Source organism: Xiphophorus couchianus, chromosome 18 (genome assembly GCF_001444195.1).
Source record: "Xiphophorus couchianus chromosome 18, X_couchianus-1.0, whole genome shotgun sequence".
NCBI lineage: Eukaryota > Metazoa > Chordata > Actinopteri > Cyprinodontiformes > Poeciliidae > Xiphophorus > Xiphophorus couchianus.
In genome coordinates this window covers 30,603,265-30,626,092 of record NC_040245.1, presented here as the reverse complement: position 1 = coordinate 30,626,092, position 22,828 = coordinate 30,603,265, and the positions used below count along the sequence as shown (strand labels likewise).

General features: G+C 39.9%; 1 protein-coding gene across 5 annotated transcripts in view; it reads right to left on the bottom strand.

Moving 5' to 3' along the window:
* The window catches only part of bcas3 (BCAS3 microtubule associated cell migration factor), a 328,257-nt gene that overhangs the window by 186,514 nt on the left and 118,915 nt on the right, over positions 1-22,828 (bottom strand). For all 5 annotated transcript variants that reach the window (XM_028044826.1, XM_028044830.1, XM_028044829.1 and 2 more), the window contains one exon: positions 21,793-21,890. In XM_028044826.1, the coding sequence (XP_027900627.1) occupies positions 21,793-21,890 (98 nt within the window). The remainder of the gene's footprint in view (positions 1-21,792; positions 21,891-22,828) is intronic.

The following is a 22,828-nucleotide window of genomic DNA, read 5'->3' as shown; positions in this document are numbered from 1 at the left end:
AAAATTTGATTAGAATAAAAAATATACATATTTTGCTGTTACTCAAGTAGAGCTCTTTATTATCTAAGGCTGCATTCACACTAGCCCTGATTAGTTTGTCATAATCAAAATCCAAAAGTAAAGTTGGTTTGGTGAGGTGTGAACTCTGAAATCAAACTCTGATGTGCACCAAAAAGGTAAACTCTGGTCTGCCTACAAACCCAGGTCTCAGCTAGTTGAGGTGAACTCTGGTATAATTCATGTGTACGCCAAGCTGACCAGAGACCACTCCGAAAGCAGAAAATGAACTATAGAGCAGGGGATTCTGGGTATTTAAAACCAAAACAAACGTGCAAATTTAGAACTAGCGGGAGATATGAATCGTGGTCTTTTATCAATAACAAAAGAGAACTATAACCACTAAAATCTGATGCTACTGTGCTTTTGTTGACATTTTGTGAAGAAGGAAGTTGCAATCTATATCTTCTTCAAATGTTTTTGTGTTATTTCCTTCAGTAGTTCTTGGTGCAGCACCACCACAGGTGAGGGAGTGAACAGGTTTCTGAAGTTTATATTGCTTGACACAGTACATTGTGTCAAGCCAACCACATCGACTGCAAATGCAACAAATGTTGCAATTTTGGTCCCCAGTAGAACCGGGTCTACCAGACTATAAGTGTAAAAGCACCGGAAAATGTGCCACACCGCACAAAACTTTACAGATATGATCCAAGCTTCTTAAATGTGTCAGACTTTAATGAGAAAAATACACTCTGCTTCAAGCAGGAGAGTTATACAAAGGTCAAAGGTGGTGGGAGACAGAAAGGAATGGTTGGTATGAAACCAGAGACATGACAGCAATGAAGAAGAACAGGAGTCAGCGAGGATGAGTTCAAATAACAGATGGTGAACTTGATCAACTAGTGGGAAGAAAACACGGAGAAAAGAGGAAAATAAACATGCAGGTACAAAAAGTTTCAGATTGGGACTGCATGTTTTATGTAGACATTCTTCTCAAATGTCACCTCAAAACCAGGTACATGCGAGTCAATGGACCCATAAGGACACCGGTGTCCTCAAGGCAATTAAATTACTTCAATAGCAACTCTTTCAGAGTCACTGTTAAGTGTTTATGTGGGCTAGAGAACACCAGCCACAACCTGGGAAGCAAAGACCACAGCAAAGCCAACATTCTTTCATTCTCTCATGGTCCAATCTGAGCCATTTTACAGTGACACGGTTCAAGATGCACTCCAGACATTAATTATTCAACATTTATTTGGTGGCAAAAGTACAGGAGAGTGTTTTTTGTTGAGGTCTCCTCATATTTCTACAAGTCGGTGAATGGAAGCTGCTGGACTTGGGCAACATGCAGGCGGCCTCATTCATGGTGTTTTGACTTAGGAGAACAGCAGCTGGTTGCCTTCCTAAAATGGTGGCCTAAGTTATGTTTTACCAAAAGTTTTTTTTTTTTTTGCCTATATAATCTTTTGGCAACCCCCCCCCCCAAAAAAAAAACACTTTTGGCAAAAAATAGCTTGTGCCATCATTTTAGGAAGGTGACGATATGAAGCAAGAAGGTGGTTCAGAGCTTTCTTCACTTGCTGGTGAGTTTTTTTCCACCTTTTCAATGAGCATTTTATTGTGGATGTCTGCACCTGCCGTCAGCACAGTGTCAGAAAGCTGGGCTTTACGGGGTGGTCTGTAAGAAGACCAGATCATCATCAAATCATAAATGACCTCACACACAGGACTGGCTACAGAGTGGATGGTCAAACAGACTGAGAAGTATGAATTCATCCCAACACATCTGTTAGACAAAGGACTAAAACTTAAATGTATCTCTTTGTGTTTGTTTCTTTTTGAAATTGTAATTAACTCTTTAACTTCAAGTCTGATTTTGCTATTCTTATATTTTTTTAAGCCCTAGCTAAATGCGTCAAATTAACTTGTATTTCTTTTTTTTTTTTAACTAGACATCTAAAGTCTATTATCTGGCTGTTCAATAAAGTGAGCTATTTAAGCTTTTAAGGTTTAGTCGCAAGGGACTGAAGGAAGTAAGGTTCTGAGCTACTATAGCAATTATGGTGAAGAACATAATGTTTCTATTTGACTTGACCCAGTGGGAGCACACACGGATTAAACGTGAGTGGTCTGAACATTGAATGAATGTGTGCGTTTTGAAAGTTTGTGTAAAGGCTCACCCCAATTACCCACCTTCCTCAGCGTAACCAGCACTACCTAATACAGAGAGTTCCACTTTTTAGAGAGGGCTCTCCAAATACCAGCTGCACTGCCAAGAAGGAAGATCAAGTCTGGAGAAAAAGAGTAAGCTATGCCAGCAGCTGCCCGAAGACTAGAGATGGAAAGAATTTCTCTCTCACTCCATCACCCACCTATACTCCCCCTTCTCCCTAAGAGGTTAAGAGCAGACGAATAATCACTCGTTTGCAGGCCAAAAAAGTGAGGGAGCTGAGTGTGCTGCATAAACATTTTCCCGGATGTAATTTTCTCCGCCGGTCTTTTGGCTTTTCCCAGTAGGACAAAGCCCAACGCCCAGGAGGAAATCGTTTAGGCTCCATAAGTGCCAAATTGTATCCTGGTTTTCCAAAGTTTTCCTGCCTGTTCTGGCTCAGGGCTTTTCCTGTGGTAAGAATGTGTCATGTGTAGCAAGCGTGTAGGCATGAATGGATGTCTGCGCCAAACGGCGCAGCCAAGCTTTCATTGAGGAGGACCATGGCTCTTGTTGGAATAAAGCATCAGAGGTGAAAAATATAAGAAACACGGCAGCAAATAAATAATTATTGCAATGAAGGAAAACAAAGCAGTGTGCTGAGAGCATTCTCTTTCTATGTGCAGCACAAAAAACAGACGTCATCTTGCCATGTGAAGGAATCATCAGGTAATGACATAACTGTACTTCTGATTTTATAGCGAAGAAATTAAACACCCAACAATTTGATTCAGTTATATTTGTTTATATTTGTGTCCCACAAAATCTACCAAATTTATCATTTCTGTGTACAACATTCACTCATAAGAAAGAAAGATATTAATCTTGAATTTAGCACTAATTAGTCTCTCCAGAGTTTCACGATTCCTCAATCATGGGAATTCATGCAAATAAACAGATTCCTGCATTTTTAGCACTAATGCTTACATGTAGTTATCGTCAATGTTCCGCAAAAAATTTCCACTTTTGTCGCTGCTGCTTACCTGCAGAGTTTCATTTGCAGGTAAACTGTTAACTTTATTATTTTATATTTACTAAATTGTTGTGTAAGAGAGGACAAGACCAAACTCGGCAAGACCCAAACCCAAACTGCATCAGGTCTTGCTTAGTATCTACAGAATTCCTCTCAGAAACCTTCCACAGAACTGTGTACAAGCTGATTGAAACATGTTTGTAAATACTCTATGTCTTCCAAAAATTGCAATAATAAATGAATGAGGGATTAAAAGACTACACACAGAGGATAGAAGAACAAAAGGAGACATACAAGCAGACCAACATATACACACTTGAGTTCAGCCCACTGGTTGAGGAATTTCTGTGAGCCCCAAGGAGGAGACAAGGACAGACAGAACACAATTAGCAGCAGCTTGTCACAACTTGGGACCTTGAAGTGTGCATCTAGACTAGTGTGTCTGAGACAGTGTGTGTGTGACTTTGTGTATGAATGCTTAGAGTGTGTGACACTTGCCCTTGCATGCAGCTCATTTATTGGATTAGTACAAAACTGACCAGTGGGGATCTGGCTGGCCGGCGCCAGGGCCTGCTCTGAGGCTCCACAGCCTAGTTAGCCGTGATGCTATGAGCTAACCTCCCACTCCTCATGCCTCAGGGGGGAAGCGCCACAGCCACAGGGGGGAAAGGGTGCTTGTTACTGAAGCCAACATGCTATGTCAATAGGCCTCTCCTTGGGAGGAGGAGGTGAGAGGCAACAACGACTAATTACAAGGGAAAGCCCCAATTAGAAAAGGAGGAAGAGAGGGACTGGGGATGTACTGGAGGGAAAGGATGGAAACTCTGCAGTGGAGCCCAGGCGTGGAAATGCCAAGACTGGCTGCCAGTGACAACATCTCCATCACAGTCACGCACACGCGCTCACACACACATAAAACAGACCAGGCGCTTTTTAAATTACCTCCTGTATCCTTTACTTGTTTCCTCTAAGGGATAATTGCATTAACTGTGTGACACTAGTGTCTGACAGTGTCATAGGACACACAAAGAAACAAATGTGCAAACACAAAGAATCTGAATCTGCAATAATAGAAGCAATTGCTTAAAAGATACCAAAGTTTTACCAAAGTCCCAGTCACAATTTTAGAACTGTTAGTGTCAATGGCTAGTAACAGAATCAAGTAGTTCATTAAAAATAGAGTGTATCTCAAAATTGGTTGACAATAACTGGCTGCAAACACAAAGATACAGTCTCAAAGCTGGCCATTTCATGATAAACAAGGGATTTCAATGAATGCAGAGAAGAAACAGAAATTTAAAAAGATTTTCAAACAAGACATTTAAGCAGACGATTTAAGGCACTGGCATACTCAGACGGACTTCACTCCACAGAGGTCCGATCATACTAGATCAAACGTCTGCTGGAAATATCCATGGTAATGGTACATTTCTACGACTGCATACTCTTGTTGCACAGTAAACTGCTCTGCAGGAAACAGAGTCGACATCGAACTATTTCATATGCGACACCAAACTGAACAATATGCCTCAGCCATACCTTAATAACAAAATATGTTTTTTTATTAGGGCATCCACCAGGGTCTTGAGAAGTAACAGAGTTAGGTGGCCATTAGCTCATCAAACTTGCTAGTATCCATTCTGATAGTAGAAAATGAAGGAATTTGTCACGAGAAACAGGTAGGTAACAATTATGCTCAACTACGAAATCTCAACTGTCCACGGACAGTGTGTGCAGAGTCTGTGCGGCTCACAGAATACACACAGTACACCGGAGAAAAAGATTTTAGACTTCCAATGGTTGACCTTTACACTGCTAAAGAGGAAAGCTTTCAACAGATAACAGGAACGCTAACTGTACTAAGCATGCCAGTTGCTTAGGATACTGTAATCAGTTTAAAATATCAGCTGTGTAATCATTTTGTCCGTTTTAAAATAACACAAAGAGCCTGTTGTACATAGGAGCATGAACAACTATGGCTATGGCCACAGTCAAAAGCCAGCTTTAGCAGTAATGGATTAAAAAAAAAAAAGAATAACTATACTGAATTTGTTTTTCACTCATTTGAAATGAATGAAAAACATCTTCATTCAACTTCTGTTTGGTTTAAGGGCCTGGTTAATATCTGTCGATTACAACCTGATGCATAGAACATAACAATATGAATCTTAGTACCATAACTTCGCATCGAGTTTCACTGAAGGCTTTAAAGCAAATTTGACTTTTTCTCCTCATCCCTTATGATAATTCACAAGTTCAGAAGAAACAGAGTAAACAGAAATACATCAAGGAGGATTTAAACTCCCAGTGTACACAGACATGTATACAACCAACCAGATGATATCATTTTGCATGGTTGACCAGCTCGCCCATTCATACATTACCACTCATTAGAAACACATGTTAGATATGTCAGTGTGTGTTCGTATGCAGCGAGCAGTCTCGGAAGGTGTCACGCTTCTGAAAACATTTCCGGCTTCATCTAATTCCGCTCTTGCATTTAAAGTCAATCTGAATCGCTGAGTACACAGACACATAATGCACAGGACATACGCTGGAGTCAAGCTTCAAAAGAACTTCTCATTGTGTTCCATATAACTTAAACTATTCTGTATGGCGTGCTTCTCAGCATCTTGCTCCAGTTATATTAGGGTTTCATTTAGGTCATAATACAGAAACTCAAATGTGTATTGGATTGACATCCAGATAGAACCAAGATTAGTGGACATTGTTTGCTTAGCTAAAGTTATTTAGAGTAGCAAAACAAGATTTAAGTGACTTTGAGACGGTTCATTTAAATGTCTGTAGGAACAATGACCCACTGTGGAAGTACAAGATTCTGTTTTTGAGCCTATTGTGTATTACAGGGGTGCTCAAGTCCAGTCCTTGAGAGCTACCATCCTGCAAAATTCAGATGCTTTCCTGCTCCAACACGCCTGACTCAAATGAATGGCTCGTTACCAGGTCCTGGTCTGTTGGGGTAAGGATGCTTCTAAAAGTTGCAGGACAGTAGCTCTCGAGGACTGGACTTCAGTACCCCTGGTGTAATATATCAGAAAACATGTGCAATGTTATGGAAATGATAAGAGTGCACACGGAACAGGTGAAGCTGCTTCACCTGTTGGAGAAGCAGCTTCACCTTCTCCAGTTCTTCAACTGGAGAAGGTTCAGAGACTGAGATGAGAAAAGGTAAAGGAGGAGATGGAGAAGGCTGGTTCTGTTCTGACTGCTCTGGAGATTTCTGTACAAACAAGGATTCATCATAAAATGAAAAAAATACTGACAACCCTCAGCATCCTCTTCATCAAACTGTTATAGAAGAGTGTCTTCAGTCAGAAGGTTCTTTAGAGTGGCTGCAATAAAGACCACTACTGTGGACAAGAAGGAGCTACTTCTTCAGCTTTTTCTTTCAGATTAATAAAGTATTTTTGAATTAAATAAAATTTAAATAGAACTGAATGACATGGCAGTCGGCAAAGAAAAAAAAAAGTGGATGATCTCAAATGTACCTGCTCAGTCTAACACATACAATGCAATACAAGACATTTTTATTTAAAAAGAACACACACATGCACCTTTTGTCTGAACACTTTTGACAATTGAGAGCAAAAGCAAGAAAAGGACAAAGAAGAGCAGTTTTGTCCAACTGTCACTTCACTTTTTCAATGAGCTTCAGCAAAAGATGCCCGGTTCTGCAAGCACAGCATGCTAATGTGTGCCAGTGCTGCCAGTAAAGCTGCACATCAGCGAGGCTCTGCCAGTTTCTGCACACATGTTTGTGGGGAAGAGAGAGACAAATGTTTGTACTCCCTGCCTGAACCTCTCAGCATCTTCTTCTTCTCTACTTAATTCTCTGCAGATGATGGTCAGTTTGCAGACACATTCACTCATTCTTGCAGGCTGCCTCAGTTTTTCCATATTATTTTCATCCTCAATATGACATGCAGAAAAAAAGCAGTAATTCTAATTGCATTGCAGTGAATGCAGAGTGGGAGAGCAAATAAGACGTCATTGTTGTAGAAAGACACAATGAATCACTAGTCAAGTTCAGGTTTACTTCACTAATTCAAGAAAAGTCAGAACAATTTGTGACTTTTTTTTTTGCTTTTGCATTAAGTAATTTTTGTTACCTGATCTGGATATTTGTTCCAAAGAAGTCATTATTTAGCATGTGTTAAACTGGGCTATGTTAATTCTAGAACTGTGGTATATATTTTTGTTGGAAAATCAATACAGTTCAAGTTGTAAAAAAAAGTCAGAAATTGTTTCTATGGAAGAAAATGGACACCAACATAATATACAATTCTATTAAAAAACTTTAATGAATTTCATCTTAATTTATCATCTGGAATTACAATATTATAATATACTAGATTATATGTGTAGTTATAGATACATTAAATTAGAATGTGCAAAAAAAATTATATATTTTTATTGTTAAAATTATTTTTATCTGTGGATACTTTCAAAATATTTTTATAAACACTGTGATTCCATGGCAACAATGTAGAGATTACACCTTTTTTTCTAACCGTATTTGCATGTTCTTAAATCACAGAAGAAGAAAAAAGCTGACACATAGTGAATATTCCTGATCTTTCCAGCAACCTTTGCAACCACACTTCGACACACACATACACAAGCACAAGAGGCAGACTGGAAGTTTGGGAGGAATTCCCAAGCGGACATTTCTCACGTTCCTGCAGTGATTGGAAACACACTCCAGTAAAATGGCGGCAGAACATAATTTCCAGGTGAGGAGAGAAAGGCTGTAACCTCTTCCCCTCTTCCTCTAACTACTCCTGCCATGGCACAAACAATATCCTCCTTGATATTATCCACCACCACACACACGCACATATAACCAACACCTGTTGTCACCTGCAGGACGTTAGTCTTTTGCTGGGTACCATCAATACACAATGGCTGCCTCTGTGGGCTAGCAGGAGCAGGTGAGTAGATAGTATCGACGTAAATGCACTGGGGCTTTTCCGTGCGCACACACACATGCACACCCCTACACACACACCTGCTGAGGAAATGAGACTGCTGCAGTACACCTCCACCTGGTCAGCCTTGAGGTGACACCATGAAAGGAAAGAGGCAATGAAACTCTGAGGTCATTTGGAAGCCAGCAGTAGAGAATAGCTCTTTGGCGAAACCATATTTAGTTGGCTGAATGAGCAAAGGAAAAGAAACCTATAGCAAAACTGAAATTTATGCAGAAGACATTTGACAGTGGAAAAATCTGAATCTTATAAATAAAAGGAAAGCATGAGATACTTTTATTAAGTTGAGGATAATTTAGGAATTATAGATCCACTGTGTGTTGCTTGGTAGATAATCTGAGAATTTTTAAATAAGACAGAAAATCTAAAAGTAATAAAGATTTCAGAGGATTTTCTAATGTCCTTACATAGAAACCCATTTACTGGGTACTCACACAGAGCCTGATCTGCTAGCTTTGTTGTTTGCTCATTGAAAGCTCAAGATTGTTGCTAATGAGTGAAATAGCAGACTGCAACCACACACAATTTATTACACCGTCCCTCTGCATCAGGACACCTTCAAAGTGTTGTGTTTTATTGTTCTTGGAAATTTTCCCACATCAGTGGGGAAAGTTCGTTTTGTTGGCACAAAGCTCTTCAGACGAGTGTTTCAGCAACCTCAGCCTGTAGGTTTGTTTCCAGCTGTCCAAATTGCCTACTGGTGTAGAAATGTGTGGTTGAATGGGTGAATGTGACTGTAGTGTAACGTGCACTGAGTGGGCAAAATGATTGAAAAGTGCTGTATGAGTTTATAAAACTACAAAAAGGGCTGAATGTGGCAGAGAGGGACGCACTGTGACCTGTAGGGGGACGGGGTGTGAAGAGCCTCCGCTGAATTTAAAGAGACCATATCTCTTTAAGAGAGGCCATAGCCAGGAATTCAGACCAAAGTATTGTCATTCCACTTTATACAAACCACAACTGAATCATTTAAATGGGAAAATGAAGGAATTAAAAGCTTGATATGTCCACTTTGACCTAACATGGAGGTACTTGGAAAGTAGGTGGAAGGCAAAGTTCCTGCTGAAACCCAGACATAGATGAGGAGGGAGGGATGGAAGGTAAAGATCTGTTAGCAGCTGGTTTTGGCTCCATGCTAATTGTGATACGTGTGGTTTTTCCAGAAAAGGAAATCTCATAAATATGACTTCCAAACAGGAAAAAGCTCCATGTTTTTCTTCATCTAACACATCAGGGAACCTCAGAGCTTGGAGGTTCCCTGATGTGTTAGGGATGTAAAAAGCAGCATATACTGAGAAACACTGGGCAGGATGTGCGTGTGTGTGTGTGAGTGTGTGTGTGTGTGTGGGTGTGTGTGTGTGTGTGAGTAAAGACTGTCTGAACATCTGTGACATGAGTCAGATGCTCAGGGAGCCTTATGCATATGCTGTTGAGTGCATCCTCCTCTTCTGTTCTGCATTCATTTTTTACCACACTTGCCAGCAACGCTCATCCACACCATAATTATCCCTCAGCATGAAACTGTGCCTGCTTGGAAAAGAGAGCGCCTCACCACATCAGATGCGGTGTGATGCATTAGGCGTTTCTGATGCTTAGGTGTAAAAAATCCCATTAGAGCAAACGGGACGTGAGATCGATACCTTACGGGATCCAGAGTGACGGCGTGTGTATGTGTGTGAGTGAACGTCTGAGTGTGGAAGAGCTTTAACACCTCTCAGAGGTGGATTTGTGCGCGACAGCATGGAGACACTGTCAGGGAAGGTTAGTGTCAGAGAGAGAAGGCAAGAGGGAGGCAGAGAGAGGGAGAGCTGGAAAGAAGGGAAGAGAAACGGGAACAGATGGAAGGCAGAGAAAGTGAAAAAGAAAGATGTATCACTCTTGATGACGATCTATTGTGCTTGTCCCAACTGATTTCAGATGGAGTGAGAATTGTTTAGAAAAGTTCCAGACATTTAACTTTGCTCTGAAGACAGGTTCCAATCAACTATGTAAGAACATATTCTCAGTGGAACAGCAGCCATCTGCAGCTCCACCTCCAGCCTCTCTCCACTGTGTAGAAATATCTTCACTCATATCTTCATTCTGCAAACTGGTCAGAAAGGCAGTTGGTCATTTGGGATGGGCACCGATTTTCAAAGCTTTAAATATTATTTCCAACATACAACATTGGGCTGTTCAAACTAAAATTCTTTTTTTCATTTCAACTTGCTGAGTTTGTTTCTGTCAGACTGTAACGCATTGATGCTTCTGCCAGTTAAAAAAAAATAAAAGTCTACTGTTGGAATGTATCAGCGTATTAGTCTATTTCTGTACACTGCTGGAGTAGCTCTGCTATGTTAGCTCTGATTTGTTATTTTTCTGAACTTGTTTATTTGAGGCACTGCTTTTTTGGGCAATTATTCTGTCTGATTTTTTTATAAAGTCAAGGTAGAATGATTTTTTGCTTTTATTTTATTTTGAAAAGGTACAATGCACAATTGTTGCAGCAAGGTGGGTTTTTTATTTCATTTTTTAATTGCTGTTGTTGTTTTCTTAGATTAACATCTCAAAAGCTCAGATGATACCTGAACTATGACCCCAAACCCAGAGGAGTTGAGAAAGCTTCATGGATGCAGAGCAGGACCAGTGAACTGTCAGAGGAGAAGGAAGTTTAAACCATATCTTCCATTGATCATAATGAATTGTGTTTTGTTTTACTTTTATTTTATGTATTTTTATATCAGTATGTACAGCACTTTAGCGTTTTGGCAAAAAAAATTTTTCAAATATGCTTTATAAAATTTTTTTAAGTTGCTTCAGATTTGTAAGGTAGTCTGTCATTGAGAAAAATATGACAAATGATCACATCTGTGTCCTGTAACCACATTTTAACAACATGCAGCTTGCTGTTGTACTGAAATAGTACAGAATAAAATAAAAATAAGAATAATAGCACAACATTTTTTTTTAATTAGTATTTTAGCTAAAAATGCCATTCTCTAATAGTCGTTAGGTCCAACTTTAAAATTCAAAAACAGAAATTCTCTGACCATAAGAAATCAGGACTTATCTCAGTTACATGTTTTGGTATCATTCTGATGGGAGGAATTGATTTTTTCAGACCTGCATGCTCACGCGAGCCTGAACAGCTCAGCCTCCATACTGCTTGTGCCGATGGGAGTGTGTGTGAGGTCAATGTTCAATGAAAGTCATGGTGGACTCTAACAGACGGACGGATGGGCACCTTGGCAATGTGCCTACCACAAATTGAGGTCACAGTAATGAAAAGGTGGCATTAATGGAGACACCTCCCTCCTTTATTGGGGCAAACTACGGCTCTGTAACAAGTGAGCGCAGAGACCGTCAGTCTATAAGGTGTTTCCTCAATCAAACTAAAATGTTCCGGCCGAAACACTAGCTAGACACAAATAGCTTTATTTTCATGTAAAAGTAATTATTCTACAGTATAAAAAAATGATGAACCAAATGGCACAATAAGACACACCAACATATCTTCTCTCACTTTCACTGAAATGAACACACACACACGACAGTGGGTAGAATGCTGGGTGAATGCATGGCAGATGCCTGACACATTGGTGTCCGTTCAGTCAATATAAAGAGCAGCTGCTCAGTCTTGACTGCCCTCTGGCTCTGTTAACACACACACACGCCCACAAACCCCGTCACACGGATGCACGGACACACATGCATTCTCTGTACAGCACTAATGCTGGAGGGCGTTCCATCTCTTGCAGATTAAAAGTGATCCAACACACACACACACACACACACACACACACACACACACACACACACACACACCCACACGCACACACATGCAAAGAGAGATGAGAGCAACACTAAGACCTGATCAGCATCCCTTCATAACAATCCACGTCACACCCTGATCAGGCAGGCATTTCCAGCAACGACGACTACATGAGGCTAAAGCACTCCAACTCAAATAAAATCTCTGAAAGAGATGGCTGTCAGTGTCATTGTTTTTTGTATGGTGCTTTAATGATTTACTTGTGCTCATAAAACTAGCAAATTCAACTTAATGAATTAGCTAAAATCTAGCTTTGATTCATGGGAGCTAATGCCTACTTTCACTCAGTTCAGTTCAAAACAGTCATACTGCACCAAACAGCCTAGTCAATGTCTTGCAGGTACAATAGCTGATGGTTTGGGCTGATGGTTTGACTGGAAGCTGCCCAGGCTGAGCAGCAGGTACTGCAGGCAGCTAGTCAGCATTTAAACATGCAGCAGGAAGAGACAGCAACACACTGAGACATTTTGAAAGGATTTCAATCTTCTCAGATCAAATATATATCAATAACTCATGTCACTCTGTCTCTTTTGCTCCCTGATCAGTCCATTTGCTCTCCGACCATAAACAAACTGACTGCGCCAGGATTCTCTTGGAAGTGGACCTAACCTATTTTTTTTTTCCGCAGATCATAGTCAACAAAGAAGTTGGCTATCCAAGGAAACAAACTCAGCACCAAAGAAGCTCTGACGAGAAAGCAGCTTGAGAAATAAACATTAAACTAATCAGTTGGATGGCCCATTCCCTTTCACAGCAAAGCTTTTCTTTAATTGGTCTTTCAAAATACTTCCATCAGATCATTTTTCCCTCCTTTTCCTGATCCTGATAACAGTTCAGCGTCTCCTGTAGCCTAATTGCTGGTGATGACAAAAACAAAAAGGAGCGCAGATGACTGGCTGTTTTGTCCTGTCACCAGCCAGCAGGTCACCAAGCACACCCTGAGGTGATGGACAGGATGGATGGGGTTTGGGGGGCTGGGAACAGGGTGACAAAGGTGTCTACTGTTGGAGGAGGGGTTCCCAGGAAATGAGGGTATTTGTATTTAAGGAAGAGATCAGATGGCATGGCATCTTCTGGCCTATATGCTCACTGTTGTCAGTGTGACTAGAACAGGACAAAAATACAAGGGCCCTTTATGGGGCTGGAAGGTAATTGTGGGGTATAGGTTACTGGTGTATGCGTGTGGGTGTGTGTTTGTGTGTATCAGTAAAAGAAAAAACGAGATGAATACCTATGCACAGGTGCCTCATCATTTACATGACTGCTCAGGTATGAAGAGAAGGAAAGAAGTAGGAGGCAATGATTCCAGGAAAAATGTGCATTATGGTAAGTGTGTGTGAGAGTGTATGTGTGTTGCAAGGCTTAACAACCATCTATTCTAGTCTTTTTGTGGGACCACTAACGGTTCTACGGTTCTTTTGGCTGCTCTCTCTCTGAGAACAATAAGAGAGGGGAAAGCCCCTTCTCGCCTCAGGGTGGTGCCGTCAGTGGTAAGGAGGTGGTGGGTCACCAGGACAAGGGGGCACTTTGTTACTGATGCTAACAGGTGCAGGCATGCACACACTGATAGAAAAGAATGGCCATAGGATATGACTACTGTTCACTGACTTCTAATTAAGTACAACTTGAAACCCACCGTGCCAGTTCACTGGCAAACCAGCAACATGAATACATTTTAATAACACTTTAATACATATTTTACTGGAAATATGTTGTGAAAATACAATGACTTTGCACAATAAATGAAAATAAATGAAAATAATCAGCTCCTTTAGACATACATTTAGTGATATAATGTTTTCCAACTAAAACATATTACACTAGACTACTGTAGAACTTAAAAACCTAAAGGTCTACAATGTCTATCAGTAACTTCACACCATTTCTATTTAATGCAATTTAAAAGAGATAGAAGCAACCGGATGCAGCTAATCACATGTGATCTTTATCAAGTGTGACAACTTCTTGAAAATCTTCACAGGATTGCACAACCTAGCTTAGCAATTTCACTCCAAGATCAACAGTGGGATACACACCAAAAGCTTCAACTAAGGCTCCACAGGCTTCAATATGTCAAATGCTAAAGTTCATGACAAGGAAATTACAAAGAGTCTGAACAAATACGCCTTGTTTCGAAGGGTTGCAAGAAGCCAATTCTCTCTAAGCAGCAGCACTGTTTAGTTTCTACTCCTCAGAACAATGACAGCAAAGTAGAGATGTTTGCAGAAATTAAAGCACAGTTTGTCAGTAGTTAAGCATGGAAATGGAGGAGTGGTGATCTGGGCTTATGTTTGCAGATGATCTAAACACCTTACGGTCATCTAGTCTGCCCTGAACACCTTGGGAATCCCATCGTACTGTTAATGGGAGACCATCTGGAAAGCCTGTGCTGGGCTGAAATGGAGTCATCACCATGGCAATGATTCCGAACACAGTCAGAATTAACTTGCAATGACCAGATAATGACCAGGTAAAGAGTTGTGCAAAGACAAATATCTGCAAATTTCAATGAAATTACCACCCCCCCCCCCCCAAAAAAAAATCCACATTGGAAACAGGAAGGTGGATCCCACTTACTCAGCAATGGACGATTTACCTATTTTTCTGTGGAACATAACTCCAATTATGAACAGGAAACCCAAATATTCACCTGTTGTTTTGCAGTAAAACTAAATATTGCCTTCCATGATACTCTCAGGGTCCTAACATTAAGACAGTGCTGAACATAGAATTTTTTCAGTGTAACAATATATCATCACATGGTCTGTGTGAATGAGAAGTTGATGCCGGCAGCTGACACTGAGGAACTCAAGCACAGTGCTGGGAAGTGAGCAGTGATGTGGGGGGATGAAGCTAATGGCTGTTAGCTGCTGATCACACACCGATCAGCTGACTGGTTCACAGGATGTTGCTAATGGACTGACACTCACTAGACCCGTTACTCCAGGGAGAAGATACAGCATGAGCATACGTGTGTCTACATATGCAGAGGACATTCACAACATACCTGCATTAGCTTCTTAAGTGGAGCAATTTTTACTCTATCTATTCAGTTAATACTGTCAATACTGTTTATGTAGAATTTCTAACATTTAGATTAAAAACTAGATCTATTTTGCTTAGTGAAGCGTGTATTTATAATATGATGAGTTAAAACCTGATGAGCAAACACGCATGCACAACCCAACCCAGCACTGAGGTCTCTGAAGTGTCCTGAGAGTTGTGAGATAAGCTGGCTTCATCTCGCCCCGCCTGCTCTGCTCTGATGCCAGCTAACACACTATCACTGATTTAACCACACAGATAACTCACACACACACTCACACACACTTGCAGATGGAGCCAAACAGCAAGGAAGAAACGCAATGACAAAGAAACACTGAAAGTGCAAAACAACAACAACAAAAACAATAACAAAATGGCTGACGCTTCAGACGGGGGATTTCATGTTGTCAAGGCCGGGGTGTCTTACAGAGTCAAAACACAACAGCAGCAGTGTGAAGGTGGGATTTAAATGTGCGTGCGTACACACAAGTAGAGGAATAAGATTAAATACTCTTTCATTCAGTCTTGCTGTGTTATCTCTCCTTCGGGTCTGTCTCCTTTTCTTTCCATCCTTGATACGAACAGCCAGGCCATAGAATGTCCCTGTGTAGTCTAGCTTTGATTGAAGTTGCCTCTAAACACGCACAGACACACAATCACACACCCCACAGCAAGACTTAGTGGCTAGAGATGGTGGGCATAGATAGCAGCTTTACACTGATCCAGTTTATTGCGGCCAGGGGAAGGTAACACTGTGGCATTGATGATCCTCCTGCACACTACATAAGGAAAGAAATGCTGAGTCAAAAAAAGTCAGGACTGGAAGCTCTGCACAGCTCAGTCAGGGTGAGTGTGTGTGTGTGTCCCATGCAGACGGCATCCCGTCACCTCGGGGAAGGCAGAGATAAGCATAGTGTATGGGCTGAGATAAGATGGGAGCAGACACTGGGGAGACTGACTGACTGTAAGTGAGTCACTGTGAGGAGGACAGCAGGGTTGTAGCTTCTCACACAAACAAACCAGAGTCTGCCAGAGACTTTGAAATCTCCAAATGTGCTTAACATACATGACTGTGTGGACATGCCAGTGTATTCTGAAGCAGAGAACAGGTTCTTATTGTAGGGAGTAATATTTTAAACCAGTTGTGAAATGCTACATAAAACACTCCTGAAAGTGACTTACTAAGTAACAGAACAGATCTGAATACTACATCATCACTGTGATCCAGATAGATTTGGGTTGTATTTAATTGGATCTAAATCTGACTATAAGGCTGGATGGTGAAGTAGTAAACTGGATTGGTATGAATTCAATTTCGACCAAATTGGATTCAATCTAACTGTATGGTGCCCTGTGTGTGCCTTGAGACGACGTGAATTGTCACTAAATGAATAAACTACACACACACTGCTGTTTATAAATCTGCGGAGAAGCTGTGTTGCTGAGAATCATTTAGTAAAGAGGACTAGCTGATTAAAAGTTTAATCCCAGACCTCGCTACCTTTAAACATTGGATATACCTGAGAACAGGACATATTGATCTCCATCCATTAGATGTAATGTGTAATTTCTTTCAAATTTCAACTTTTTGTCTAAATATAGACATATTTAAAAAAAAAAAAACACAACTGATGTTTTCACCCATATTTAAGTAAATTGTATTTAGTTTTTGGGTTAAGGGGCAGCACCATATATCATATTTCTGTAACTCAGACTGTAATATTGATACAAACACATCATTCTGCTGATGTTCAGACACTTTTTTAATGTTTTTATTTAGAGTAAATGTGTACATGGCTACATGTGTAGGTTTAGAATGTGTAAATATGACTTTTTTTAAGAAAATGTTTTCACTTCCTTTCAAAGTTGGCGTCTTAGCGCTGTCACTCAACTTTGTGTATGCGCTGCTCACAGTGTATCCTTTTCTCTCTGCTATGCAATGCAAAGCATACAAGTCTGAGCAAGGTCAATAGTGACGGTGGATAAACAGTTTTCCTTTAGTGGTAACTTGTTTCTCTGCCATTAACACTATCAGCAGCATGTACACAAGGTTTATTGACAGCGCTAAGATCCTCCTCCTGGCTCTGACTGGTTACCTACAAGGTTTAATTAATTAACCTACATGTATTAAATAAATATTCATATATTTATTCATGAACTGTCATTTTATTGTATTTTTCTTAATAAACTAATGCATTTTTAAAGGGTAGGTTTGGTTTGGAGGTATTAAACACATTTTGTAAGGGTAAAAATGTCTCTATTGACAAATAGACTGCTGATTCTGATCAAAGCAAACAGGCTCCATACTGTCCTGTACTAGTAAATTAACTTTGATGAGTTGACATGATACTAAAGTCATAAATAGAACCAAATGGTAATGGAGTTGAACAACATTTCTCCACAGACTGTAACACTGCAGTTAGCATCACCTAAACACACACAGTGTGCTGAGGCGAAAGTTTAGCAATGTGCTCAAAGATATTCTAAAGCTAATAAAGAGCTGAATATGAGTGATCCACTCTTAATGAACTCGAATTAGCCAGTATGTGATTGGAAGAGCTGGAGCTGGAACAAGCATTAGTGCAAACTGCTGCCGGTATGCCACACACAGGCAGCTTCTTCAAGGGGTGAGACAAAAGAGATGTGTGGTGTGATAAGAGACGGCGCCATGGCAGAGGCAGGACACAACACAGAAGCCTCCCTTCACACAGTCTCACACACATTTACACACACGCACACACGCGCGCACAGCGATACGCATCACCTCCATCCCTCGGCCTGCCTCTGTCACTGACTGGAGACAGAAAATCCACAGATATGATTCTCAGAGGATGTAATGAGGCACATGGAGGTGAAAGAATAACAGTAAAGCTGGCTTAGGATCTGGAAGGGCCACAGTGACAGGTGGCTGTGGCAAAAAGGTCTTCTCCTTCTCAAAAGCTCACATCTAGCATTTCCAGTGAGGCCTTAAATCTGCTGTCATCAGTCTTCTGAGAAGATTCTGATCTCAAAGAAATCTGCCACAAACACTTCCAACTTTTGAAAGACAGGCAGTGGTGCAGGACAAAAGACACTATCTGACGTCCAACTATTTGTGACACACCTATTTGTGACACAGGCTCTCAGTATTTTTGACACCTGGGGGAAGAAACCAGTAGTAGCTCTGTGTCAGCATGAGGCCAAATCAGATGAAAGAAGCATCTGTGACAAGACAGCAGATAAAAGCACAGACGCCACAGGCACTCCTCTGTTGCCCTGACACGCCAGACAATGGGTTACAATGTCACGCAATAGGTGATAACTCCTTTGCCACTAAATAGTGATCATTGTGCATACACATGAAGCACACACTCTGTCAAGTTAAGCATTATATTTTGGGAGCAGAAGGGAGATCTTGATCATCTTCCGATTAGACTGCATTTATGTTTTAACTCAAAGCTTCTTTTTGCAGTAATGACAAGAGTAAAAGTAATGACAGAGTAAAAAAAAAACCCATCTCAATTAAAATACAAAATGGCAATATGAGAGAAGGTGTGAAACTCAAAAGCTAATAATAAAGTAAACTAAATACAGGAACTAAAACATGGCTGATGTTTGTCTGGTACTTGTACTGTCTGCTGACACAGATTCTGGCCTTCAAGTAAATTTTGTTCATAACTCTGGCATGACGGGATATAAGTAGGAAAATATTAGCTTGTATTCCTCACTGTGGGTGATACAATCTCAAAAGAAGGTTTTGGTGTTTGCAAAACAAGAGTTGGCTCAATTCAGAGGAATCGTCTGGTTCTTCTAAAGGAATAAGACCTTCAGAATCAGAGAGGCATTTAAACATGAAGTCAGAGGAAATACAAAAGCTTTAAGATGACACTGTATTATCTATGGAGGCATGTTGGCTTTCATTCTGCTGCTACACCCGGCAGGTATCTGCTCACTTTGTTTCTTCCACAATTCACAGAAGCTATGGTTGTTTTAGACTTGACTGGTTCTGGTCAAAGAGGGGTTGTTTGAGAGCCTGCCTTGGATTTGACTTGTCCAACTGATTAAGGCAGGAACTGACCAGGAGCTGACTTCAGTAGATACCATGGAGGTTGTGCAAACTACAACAAAGTTGCTCTGCTTTGTTGCTTTCACCTTCTACCTGTCATCAACCATGTCAAACAATTGTGAGATAAGAGATAAGAGTCTGCATTCTGCAGGGAATACCCATAGAGACTCGTGTTTGCAGTTAGTAATGCTAAGTGAACTAATCGCTAATTCAAGAGGTTAACTTCAACCACTAATAATTTTGCTTTTGCTTTAAACAATTAAAAACCAGTTTTTCAGTAAACTGTACCGATGCATGGTGTGATATCATGTTGGATTTTAATATACATATTTATTGAACAAACATGGAATCAGGGCTGGACAAATTATTCAGCCCTGAACAGTTCTTAAAAAGAAATCAGAATGGAAATATATCACAAAATTCAGATTACTGTAGCCTATATTTTCTTTTTTTATAAGAATATCCATTGCTCCATACGAGTAGTCATTTTCTGTCGAGTGTTGCATAATAGTATGACTTCAATGTCTTTTTAGCTTTCAGTATAGACCCGTTGCACGTTGTTTACATCTGTAATTTTCCGCATGCGCACAATGGTGGAGAGCAAGAAGACTATTCTTTTACATGCCATCCATAGCGGCGCTGCCGCGGGAGAACAGTTCCTTTGATGAAATGAAACCTGGAGATGTAAGTATTATTAATTTGGTACAGTGCGCCACAGCAAAGGAAAAATAATGCAGAAAAAATGTTGAACTCAAAATCACTCGTGTTCTGTTTTCTCACTCTATGTGTTGGCTAAGCTACACAGACTTGTTGCTATAGCAACTGACTGACAACCATGCCACTAAACATAAACACCAGAAAACACGGAAACATTTCCCACACAAACAACAGAACATTCAGTCCGTTAGATTATTATGTTTTTAGACTTGGTATTTATTTTGCAATTATTAATAAGGAATCACTGCGTGAAATGATCTAATTTAAACACCTGCTCAACTGATGACGTATCAGAGAGTTGGTGTAGGTCGCCTTTTTTTTTCAACTGCAGGAAACACATTGAATTTAACATCACAGCTACATGTTAAGGTTGTCAAAGTCAGGCTAAAATAACTGACCTACAGCCTGTCCGGCTACTTTTTAAAAAAATTAAAACATTTCCTGTCCTTGTTATGTAATAGTTGTAGTGTTGATAACTAATCGCAAAGCACAGCCTCTCTTTTACTTTTGTATGTACAATTATATATAACATTTCCCTGAGTTTCTATCTATCTATCTATCTATCTATCTATCTATCTATCTATCTATCTATCTATCTATCTATCTATCTATCTATCTATCTATCTATCTATCTATCTATCTATCTATCTATCTAATGCATACATACATTTAAGATTTAGCGTGTTAACAATTTGACAGCTAAATCTAACAGTAGTCATCGTCACCAGCAGTTTTTTGCCCTCCAGCAGGAAGCTGGGGGCGGGGTCTTGCGTGTGTGACATCATGCTGCAACGGGTCTGTAGAGCTATAATGACATTTGCTGTGTAGTTGATTGACATATATAATACAGATACTTTGCATGTTGTCCAAATGTTGACATTTAACTTAGAAAATACTTTACTAATCAATTTCCTGTATATACAAATGGGGCGTGTCCCACGTTTGGAGGCTTTAGACCCGCGGACGTCGCGGGTTCGACTCCCGGTCCCGACGACCTTTGCCGCATGTCCTCCTTAAAAAATGGCGCCAGCTCAGCTGGCTGCCTGCAGACGCAGCTCCTGTCGTGTGTGTGTTAATCTGTGTATAAAAAATTCTTGCTGTAACTGCGAAATAATTTCCCTGCTGGGATGAATAAAGTAATTCTAAAATTCTAAAAAAAAATATGTAAAACAGTGAGTAAGAAAGGAATTATGTCATGAGATTTGAATTATTTTGGCTCCTTAAATCTAAAGATTTCCAAGTCACGTCAGAAATTGGTCATCTAAAAAGTTTTATGATCAGCTTAGGTAAATAGCAAGCAGTATGTTCACAATGACAAAATTTATCTTTGAAGGAGTCACAGACAGGTCGATCTATCAAGTGCTGTGGAGCTTATTGGATGGAAGTGATACTAAAGGAGGAAAGATTTTCCTCATCTATACCTACAATCAGTAGGTATGATTTTAGTGGTGAATCAGATAGTTTTTATGTTCTGATTTAGGACATAATATGTAAACAGGCTTAACAATAGGCTTATGGAAAACTAAGACCCCATAAAGAGAATCAGTGCATTCTTCCAAGCAGCTGATTTACACCAACTCTTTCATGTGTGTGAAGACGAGAAAAAGTATTGATGCAAAAACTTGTTGATTACTACAAATTGATAAGAAACTTTACATTTGAATGTACCTATTTAGCTTTGTATATACAATGTTGCCTCTGGACAGATTCCAAAAAATTGTGTAGCATGATCAATTATTATGAGGCTCGTGTTGATTAAAATGTGTTCATTTTCACCAGACAAAGTCTGCAGTCTCAATCTTTCATCACAACAACTCTGACAGGATCTACTGTCTGATGTGAGCAACGGTGTGAAACAAAATGAAGGTGATACAAGAAGTAAGCCTAGATGGAACCAACCACAGTAAACCAGGAAGGAGCGGAACCAAACTGAAAAACAAATGATGGACCCCGGACCAGAAAAGACAGGAAGCCTCCTACCTGAGCCGGCATCCATGATGTTGGTTTGTCCTCTGCGGTCGGTCAGCAGCCGAGATGAACCGGGCATGCTGACTGGCTCGGAGCGTACTGGCTGGATTCTGAACAAAAACATTCATAGCATTACACATACAACATGTCTGACATTCAGCTGCTCATTTTCATACAGATGTGTTTAAAGCATTATTCTTTAGTTTGAGATGAGTTTCTTCTTCAAGCTCAAGTGCTATGATGTGAAATTAAAATGCTTCTCCTGAATTATCTTTTTTTTAATCTTTGAAATATTACTGGTGTAGCTCTTTGGTGCAGAGCTTTGATTTTTGTGTTTTTATGATGTCAAGCACTTCAAACTTTGAACACTTTGTTGTTGAAATTAAATAAACTTGATTGTTTGCTTGATTAAACAATGTTAATTAATTGATTAATCAACATATGTTAATTACTGATGAAGTTTGTCCTCATTAGAGGTGTAATGCTACATCCTGTGATATTAAAACATTACAATATTAGATGACGTCTGTTACCCAGTTGGTGTTAGCATACGACTTCATCTGGAGCAGAAAGATGATTTATTATTTTATCATTACACGCCCTGGATCATGAGATCAGTGTTGAAAGCTTGACTTCATTCTTCCAGCTTTATTGGAGACAATTATTATCATTCAGTCAAGTTTTTTATTTTATAGCACATTTCAGCAACAAGGCAGTTCAAAGTGCTTTACATCATAAAAACACAAAAATAAAACCTCATTATAAAAACAACATACAGTCACCAACTGAGAAACCAGAACCAGACATTCTATTTTGTTGAGTGGCATCATCAAAATCATCAATACACATCATTTATGTTGGTAAATGTTTCATTTATTATTGTTTAAAAGCAGCTCTTGATCAAGGAACTCAGTTGAAGAATTAAATGAAGTAGTTTTTGTTGCCTTCTGTTTTTTCACAGATTAGACTAAATGTCTGTCTGACCATTCTTGAAGATTTCTCTTGTTCTCAAAATTAACAATTTTTGAATAATTTTCAGCAGTGGCAT